At 42.4% G+C, this 9698-nt stretch overlaps 1 protein-coding gene across 6 annotated transcripts in view; it reads left to right on the forward strand.

The window, feature by feature from the left end:
- Positions 1-4000, forward strand: part of LOC125089432 (zinc finger protein 28 homolog) — a 45171-nt gene extending 41171 nt beyond the window's left edge. For 3 of the 6 annotated variants that reach the window (XR_007123950.1, XM_047711647.1, XM_047711649.1), the window contains 2 exons: positions 1522-1580; positions 3625-4000. Coding sequence is in view for 3 of the 6 variants with exons in the window: in XM_047711647.1 (XP_047567603.1) it covers positions 1522-1580; positions 3625-3633 (68 nt within the window). In the remaining 3 variants the exon portion in view is untranslated. Of the gene's footprint in view, positions 1-1521 lie in introns of all 6 variants that reach the window. The other 3 variants (XR_007123948.1, XM_047711644.1, XM_047711648.1) reach the window with 3 other exon arrangements.
- Positions 4001-9698: the final 5698 nt, after the last annotated feature.

Consider the following 9698-nt stretch of genomic DNA (forward strand, 5'->3'; position numbering starts at 1 on the left):
TTGTTTTCATAATTTCCTTTTCAGATTGTTCATTCTTAGTGTATAGAACTACAGCTGATTTTTGTGTGTTGTGATCTTGTGTCTTGTAGTTTTGGTGAATTGATTTTTAGCTCTAATACTCTTCTGGTGGATTCTTTAGGGTTTTCTATATATGGGAGCATGTCATCTTCAAGTAACAGTTTTCCTTCTTCCTTTCTAACTAGGATGGCTTTTATTTCTATTTCTGATTGCTTTGGCTGGAACATCTAATACAGTGTTGAATAGAGGTTGCAAAAGCAGGCGTCCTTGTATTATTAGTGATCTAAGAAGGAAAACTTCGAGTGTTTAGATTTCATTAAAAATGACTATTTTCCCTTTTTTAAGATCATCTTTTTCCAAACATTTGATTCTCTGCATCATCTCCCCAATATTACTTATATCTGTATGTATTTACTGAGATGTAAGTATACGTGCATAATTTTTTGGTGCATGCTAAGTGGTTTAGCAAAAGGACTTCAGGTGTCTACGCTCCTCCCTGTAAGCGTCAGAGTCTGACATAAGACGACACATGCTTGTTTAGTTGTGTGATGTCATTAAACATGATGGCAACACTCATCATTTTCATACAAACGGTTGTTTTGAACTAAGAAATTAAACTGCAAGGTCCTATTCATTAATATATGGCCAGAGAAGTGCGGGGTTAATAAACAGCCCGACAGGTGCCAGGCGAGTGCAAGCGCACACACGCACGTAGAAATGATTTTGTGTGTGCTGAGCTTCAGCGCCCGGCTGGCGACATAGGTTTTGTTGAAATTAGTCAGATAAGCTGTGGTTAGCAGAAACCTCACTTCCTGGTTGTAGGGGAATGACCACCTTTCAGATAATCCTGAGAAATGCTAACGAATACTTTGTCCTTCTTTATGCTCTGGTGCGCTTCTTGGAACAGCTTTCATGATGCGACGACCGCTCTGGCACCGAAGCGAGGCAGGGCAGGAGAGAGGCTAAAGGCAGGGAATGTCCGAATTTTCAGGTGGTGTGATTGCAAAACATTTGCCCAGTTCCTTTCTCCTAGAACGTAACTGATTGTACATAGATTCTTTTCCGCTCACCTCTTGTAGCCTCCAGTATAAATTCACGCTGGGGCTTGCTTTACTTACATGGTCGACCGCCAGTTCACGTGTTTTAGAGCCACATAGTTTATGTGGTTTCATTAGGGTTTATCTCACCAATTAGTGAATTCATTCACAATTTTCTTTTTTTTTTTTTTTTAAAGATTTTATTTATTTATTTGTCAGAGAGAGAGAGAGAGAGAGAGAGCACAAGCAGGCAGAGTGGCAGGGAGAGGCAGAGAGAGAAGCAGGCTCCCGCTGAGGAAGGAGCCCGATGCGGGACTCGATCCCAGGACCCCGGGACCACGACCCGAGCCGAAGGCAGCTGCTTAACCCGCTGAGCCACCCAGGCGCCCCCACAATTTTCTTTTTAGCAAATTCTTTTTTCTAGCGCACAGTAAGGGAAATAACTTGTTTTCTTGATGTCTTTCAGGCCAACAATCTATATGTGAGACCCAGGAATTATTTCCAAAGCAAGATTCATTTGCTGAGGTAACCGACAGAACTTCAAACCCAAATGTGGAATGTTCCACTTTTAGAGGAAATTGGGATTCCAAGGGTGTGTTCGAAAGGAAGCTGGTAGGTCGGGAGACACAATTCAGGCAAGAGGCAATCACTCATAACAAAACCCTCTCTAAGGAAAGAGAACGTACTCTTAATAAATCTGGGAGATGGTTTCATTTGGACATTTCAGAAGAGAGAGTTCATAATCGTGACTCAGTTAAGAAAAATTTGCCCAAAAATTCAGTGGTAATAAAACATACAGGAATCTATGCAGGAAAAAAACTTTTCAAATGTAATGAATGTAAGAAAACTTTTACCCAGAGCTCATCCCTTACTGTTCATCAGAGAATTCATACTGGGGAGAAACCCTATAAATGTAACGAATGTGGGAAGGCCTTCAGTGATGGCTCATCCTTTGCTAGACATCAAAGATGTCACACTGGCAAGAAGCCTTATGAATGTATCGAATGTGGGAAAGCTTTCATACAGAACACATCCCTTATCCGTCACTGGAGATATTACCACACTGGGGAGAAACCCTTTGATTGCATCGATTGTGGGAAAGCCTTCAGTGATCACATAGGACTCAATCAGCACAGGAGGATTCATACTGGAGAGAAACCCTACAAATGTGATGTATGTGACAAATCCTTTAGATATGGCTCCTCCCTTACTGTGCATCAAAGGATTCATACTGGAGAAAAACCATATGAGTGTGATGTTTGCAGAAAAGCCTTCAGCCATCACGCGTCACTCACTCAACATCAGAGAGTACATTCTGGAGAAAAACCTTTCAAATGTAAAGAATGCGGGAAAGCTTTCAGGCAGAACATTCACCTTGCTAGTCATCTGAGGATCCATACCGGAGAGAAACCCTTCGAATGTGGGGAGTGCGGTAAATCCTTCAGCATCAGCTCTCAGCTGGCCACTCACCAGAGAATTCATACTGGAGAGAAGCCCTATGAATGTAAGGTTTGTAGTAAAGCCTTCACCCAGAAGGCTCACCTTGCACAGCACCAGAAAACTCACACAGGCGAGAAGCCGTACGAGTGTAAGGAATGTGGGAAAGCCTTCAGCCAAACCACACACCTTATTCAACACCAGAGGGTGCACACTGGAGAGAAACCCTATAAGTGCAGCGAGTGTGGGAAGGCCTTTGGTGATAACTCATCCTGTTCTCAGCATCAGAGGCTTCATACTGGCCAAAGACCTTACGAATGTATCGAATGTGGGAAGGCGTTCAAGACAAAGTCCTCGCTCATTTGTCATCGCAGAAGTCATACTGGAGAGAAACCTTATGAATGTAGTGCCTGTGGCAAAGCCTTCAGCCATCGTCAGTCCCTTAGTGTCCATCAGAGAATTCATTCTGGAAAGAAACCTTATGAATGCAAAGAATGTAGGAAAACCTTCATCCAGATCGGACACCTTAATCAACATAAGAGAGTCCACACTGGGGAGAGATCCTATAACTATAAGAAAAGCAGGAAAGTCTTCAGGCAGACCGCACACCTTGCTCATCAGAGAATTCATAGTGGGGAGCCTTCTGCACGCCCCTCTTTACCTTCCACATCAAATCCTGTGGATCTCCTTCCCAGATTTCTCTGGGGTCCATCCTCGCTCCCATCACCATAGCCTCCATCAGTTGAAAAACTGGTCCCTCTGGTCGGTCTTGTCCTTTATGAGTGTGTTCGTCACACTGCAGTTGGATTGATTTTCGATAAGTGTTAATACAGTTCATTCACTCCTTACGTAACAACTTGTGCTGAGATCCTTTACACTGGTTAATACGTAAGACGTGCCTAGCACAGTGCCTGGTCCAGACCAAGTGTTGAGTAAAACATTACTTTGGGACATTGAAGAGTTACCACAGTCAGCTCTGGATAGAAAAGATGCATAGGAGGAGGCCAGGAGAAACCAGTTTAGATCAGGAGCAAGAGTTTCAAGGGAGTCAGTGAGGTTCTGCCCATGGTGGTTTAAAACTTGTTTCCGTAATGTTGAGTTACAGCTGTCTTTCCATGTCACCCGCATACAGGTAAGGTGATGTGACTATTGGTGAGAGAATTCAGCTTTACTCTACGTCTGACAAGTTTTAGGAAGTATGTAGAGAACGTGGATCAGTAGGCCTCTTGGAACAGAAGAACTGAAACAATCGGAAAAAAATGCAAGATATTCATTTACAGAGTTAAAACTGCTGACATATCACTCAAGAATTAGTTTGGAAAGATTTGATCTATTTAAGATCACCTGGGCATATGAACGAACTCTCGTCAACTTTTAAGGAACTGTCAACCTTGAGATGAACTGGTCCAAAGCAGGTGTCAGTAAACTGACTCAGTGACCAAAGTCTCACTGATTTTATATGGCCCATGATCTAAATTTAAAAAAAAAAAATTTTTTTTTAAATGGTTGAACTAGCAAAGAGTATTTTGTGACAACATGAAAGTTACATTAAATTTAAATTTAAAGTTACATTAAATTAAATATCAGCATCTGTAAATAAAGTTTTCTTGGCATACAGCCACAGCCGTTGACATTTTCCTGTGGCTGCTGTCACTCCACAATGGCAGAGGCGAGTAGCTGCAACAGAGCCGATATGGCCCGCAAAGCCTCAAGTTTTACTCTACCCTTTTACAGAAGAAGTTGGCCAAACCCTGCTGTGGCGCAGAAAAGAATGTATTAAAGGTTCTAATTATTTCTGTGTGTGTAATACAACTCTCACTTCAAAAACAAACTATAAGGCAACTTATGAATAGAGGTGAAAGGGAATTATTAGACTATTGAGGTATGAAAATATATCACTGGAGGAGAAATACATTTTTCTAGATGAAATACCCAATACCGTTAAAGTGTTGGTAAATTGTCCTTCACGACAGAGTCCCGTAGGATATGTTTACTTTGACAGTTTTAGTTGAAACTACACAAGGAAAGATAATTCGGCAAGCATAGCAGGACATCTTTGAAATAGGTTTCTTTGCATTTCAGATTTTGGTATAATAAGACTGGTTTTTGTTAGAGGGGAAATGATGTTTTGACAGTGGTTGTCCACCCTCTTAAAAAAAAAGCACACATACATTACAGAAAAATGTCATACAGTTGTATCTACCCTTTCTAATTACGAAATGATATGTAAGAAGCAAACCTAGAAAGGAGGAAAGCTTTACTGAGTAGGACATGGGGTCCTAGAAGACATGAGGAGGAGAGTAGGTTGGCCTATACAAAGATTTAAGACTTCCACATGGTGGAAGGCACCAAAAAGACGTAAAAGACAGTTGACAAGATAATAGAAGTTATAGGAAGTAACATGTCATTTGGGAACAAAGTGCCATTACACATACAAGGCAGTGGAAAAATTGTCAGTGCATGCCAACGGGCATGTTGGTTGAAGAATTCAAAGGAATAGAGAAAATCTGTAAATTTCTTAACCTTACTAACCAGAAAATCACAAATGAAAACAAGTTTCCTTGGCTTTCAGATGGATTAAAATCTAAAATTTGGATAATATCCAGTCCTGGCATCAGTGTGGGAAGACAGGCACTTGATCATTAGCTGTGTAAATCTGTCTCCTTTTTGGATGGCAACATAGTATGACCTAGCAACATTATAAAGATGCGTACCTTTTGAAACAATAATCCTAGATCTAGGGATTTTGTCCTATTGGAATAAATAGATGTAAATAATGTCTATTGCAAAATTGTTGTAATTATGATAAGTATGATTTCCGTGTCCTGCCAAGCAGGTTCATTAAATTGTGGTTATTCAGTACTGTATTGTCTGGTTAGCGGAAGGAGGTTCGATTCTATGTGTGCTGCTTTGGAGAGCTGTACATCCACAATGTATTAAATGACATGTGTGACTTGGAAAACCTAGTGTGTAAAATCTTGTAGTCATAGCATCAAAATTAATATTGGATCTATATATGTGTGTGTGTGTGTATATCCACATGGTTTCTTTGGTATATGTGTTGAAATCTATTTTTGTCTTAAACACACACACTTTTCCTAGCTCTCTGTTGCTGTGGTCACTTTCTTCATTCTGTGGCGTTCTACAGTTACACGTGGCTCCAATTAAGCCAATCAGATGTTTCATTCTTTATATTTTATTTATTTATTTATTTTATTTCTTATATATTTGATTGATATTTAGACACAGGGACAGGACCGGGGCCAATACGCAGCCTTCTGTATGGCACAATGGATGTTTTCCTGGAGGGTTCGTCGAGTTGTGCAGAACGTGAGACGTCCCTCGGGGCTGCCGTCCGTGGTTGGAGTCGGGTCAGCCTCCAGCAGCAGCGTGAAGGTTTCTGCATTCCTGCCCACCCCCTACTCCCCTGGAACCTTCCCTGCTTTCTCACACCCTGGCTCAGTTCTTTAAATCTTTGAGGGAGTTGATATTCTTCAGTATTTAACTTCTGATTGTAGGTTAGTCTGCTTTTGTTCTCAACCAAAGAAAGCTGGCCCCTATGGCAACTGATGCTAGAGAGTGATTAGTAAAGGATAGAGGAGTGGCGTAATAAGGATTGATTATGGAATGAGATAGATCAAAAGACAGACATTTTTAATTCCATTTATATTAGGAAAGGCTATTCTTTTTTTTAAATTTTATTTTTTTAAATTTTATTTTAATTCCAATTGTACTTAACATACATGTGATACTAGTTTCGGGTGTACGGTACAGCGAGTCAGCTCTTCCCTCTGTCACCCAGTTCTCGTCACGGCAAGTGCGCTCCCATCCGCAGCCTTGGCCGCCTCCGCTCTGGTAACCATCACTTTGTTCTCAGTAATTAAGAGTGTTTCTTGACTTCTCTCTCTCTCTCTCTCTGCCTTTCCCCTCTGCTCATTTGTTTTTATTCTTGAATTCACATGAGTGAAGTCCTAGGTCTTTGTCTTCCTCGGACTTACTTCACCGAGCACAGTACTCTCTAGCTCTGTCCGTGTCATTGCAAGTGGCAAGATTTCATTCTTTTTATGGCTGAATATTCCATTGTGTGTGTGTGTGTGTGTGTGTGTGTGTGTACATACCATATTTTTATCCATTCATCTATCGATGGACACTTAGGCTGCTTCCATAATTTGGCCATTGTAAATAATGCTGCTATATATAGAGAGAGGTGCATATATCCCTGCAAAAGGCTATTCTTTTTTAAATATTTGAGAGCGGGGGGAGGGCCAGAGAGTGAAGCAGACTCCCCACTGAGCAGGGAGGCTGATGTGGGGCTCGATCACAGGACCCTGGGATCATGACCTGAGCCAAAGGCAGACATTTAAACAACTGAGCCACCCAGGCACCCTGAAAAAAATCTCTTCCTGATAACTGCAGGATTATAAGGCCCACAGCACGTTAGGACTAGATAGCTCTTACCAACAACGAAAGGCGATGAGGAATCCTAGTTCCAAAAGCATGTGCGATGCTTATTTATAATGAAGTTAGAGAACTAAAAGGCCACTTGAAATTCCGTTCGTAAGCAAAAATGGAAGTGAAGGTCTTTGTGATGGTGTCGAGAATCAATCTCACTCTTTCTAACCATGGGGCAGCAGATGCTGAAAGCCAAATGCAACAGTGGATCAGTTGCTGAGCTGTGATTTTTACTGAATTCCCGACCTTGCCGCTTCTTGTAAATGAAATTTAAGTTGGAGGAAAGATCTGAATGTATGTTATTGAAACTCGACTACCATGAAGGTTTCAATCATCTTAGAAAACTTTACTCTCTCAAACCCTACGAAACCTCCCCGCTGACTCCTGTCACACCACCCACGTGATGGAAGACTCTTAAAATTGAGCCTGTTCTAGTCCCACCATTATGGGTTGGTTGGTAAACAAAATCTGCATTTAATATGACCTATACTTTGAAATAAAGATAAGAAGGAGATTAATCTCACCCCGAAATATTTAATATCCTTTACTAATTATACCATTAAAAATCTAGGCAATATTTTTGGAAATGTACTTTGAGGGTCAGAAGTTACTTGCATAATACATAAGGACACAAAGGAATTCAAAAGTTTATAAAAACGCCTGCTTGGAACCTTTATGTCCATGCCCCTGACTTGTCTTTTGTGAGGTCCTGTCAGGGTCCCGTAGCCTTTGCATGTTCTTTTGACAGGAAGCACTAGCATCTTAAAATTTTCCTCAGGTCTCCTCCTTTAGGTACCAGGACTTCTCATGAGAGACTGCATTTGAAAGGGCTACCGAGGGGGCGCCTGGGTGGCACAGTCGGGAAAGCGTCTGACTCCCTTTTGGATCAGGTCCTCATCTTGGGGACTTGCGGTTGAGCCCTGCGTCGGGCTCCACGCTCAGCCCGGCGTCTACTTGAGACTGCCTCTCCCTCTGCCCCTCCCCCCCGCACACGCTCTCTCAAACAAACATCAATTTTTTTTTAAAAAGTGTTATTGAACTATGGCATGTGTTGTAGCTGAATTACAGGGTAATGGTTAACCCAGGAAGAAAGGGAAGTGGTCATAATAAACCACAGAATTCCAAGGATGTTCTAGTACCTAGTACGTCCACTGTACTTAATAATAGGTCCCCAGGGTTCACACTGCATTAGGGTGTTTTTTTGTTTTTGTTTTTAGATTTTATTTATTTATTTCACAGAGAGAGAGATCACAAGCAGGCAGAGAAGCAGGCAGAGAGAGGGGGAAGCAGGCTCCCTGCTGAGCAGAGAGCCAGACGTGGGGCTCGATCCCAGGACCCCGAGACCACGACCCGAGCCGAAGGCAGCGGCCCAACCCACTGAGCCACCCAGGCACCCCGGGTGTTTTTTTTTTTTTAAGATTTTATTTATTTATTTGACAGAGATCAAAAGTAGGCAGAGAAGCAGGCAGAAAGAGAGGAGGAAGCAGGCTCCCTGCTGAGCACAGAGCCTGATATGGGGCTCGATCCCAGGACCCTAGGATCATGACCTGAGCCAAAGGCAGAGGTTTTAACCCACTGAGCCACCCAGGCGCCCCTGCATTAGGGTTTTGTTTTAATTCAATACATTTCATGGCATGGCTGGTGAGTCACATTGATTTGTGTCAATAGAAAAGGGACTGAGCCCTCCTGAATGACTGTAATGAAAATCACTGAACAATTCCACTGGAATTTCTAAAAGACCTGCATTTATGCAAGCAAGGGCTCACAGGGGAATTACTTTCTAGTTTGGCATATAGCAGGTCGAGTTACCAAAAACCCATAAGATTATTTTCCAAGGTCATGGGTGTTTGTTAATATCTGTGTTAGGACTAGATGACCACCCAAAGTTTGTGCCTCTTCTTCTGTTGTCTGGACTTGATTCTGGAATGTGAATATCCAGGTACATCCTACATTACTCAGCCACTATTGCTTCTAGTTATGATTATTAGACTAGTTATTAGACTAACTTTCTTCAGCGTGGTTTGAATAGCAGTGTGTCAGTTGGGGCTTTGTTAATAAGAGGACGTCCTGTCCACCTGGAAGAAGAATCTTGATAATACGGAATGGCAAAACCCAAGAGGGAAGGATTCTGGGTCCCTAAACCACTACATCAGAGGAAAGCCATCAGCCCCCCAGGGGCACCAGCAATGGATTATTATGCGAGTGAGAAATAAACTTATATGTGTTAAGGTAATAACACTTGGGTTTTGATCATAGTAGCTACTATGATTCTAATCCGTAGGGCATCTTGGAGTACGGATAGGATCCCTGTCTTAACTCACCGTGTCACAGAGGAAGAGTTGTCAAGGTGGTAAGATGGTCAGCCACTGTGTAACCAATGACCCTAAAGCACAGTGGCTTAAAACCCACGTTGATTCTCTCACAGTTTCCTTGAAAAAGGAAGCCAGGCATGACCTTCGCTGGGTGCCTCAGCTCCCGCAAGGCTGCCAGCAAGCGGCTGGCCGAGCTGCAGTGATCTGAAGGCTTTACAGGAGGAGAGTCATCTTCCAAACGCACTTATTTAAGCTGTTGTCCGGGCTGGGATCCTCGTGGGCCTGTGGCTGGACACATCGATTCTCTCCCAGCACAGTACCTGGCTTCCTTGAAAGTGAGTAGGCAAGAGAGGAAGCCAAACTCCTTTTGAACCCCGTATTATTGGTGATGTCCCTTCTTCTTGTATCTGGTTACTTAGAAGTGATCATGAGGTCCAGCTCA

The sequence above is a fragment of the Lutra lutra genome, chromosome 17, assembly GCF_902655055.1.
Source record: "Lutra lutra chromosome 17, mLutLut1.2, whole genome shotgun sequence".
Classification (NCBI taxonomy): domain Eukaryota; kingdom Metazoa; phylum Chordata; class Mammalia; order Carnivora; family Mustelidae; genus Lutra; species Lutra lutra.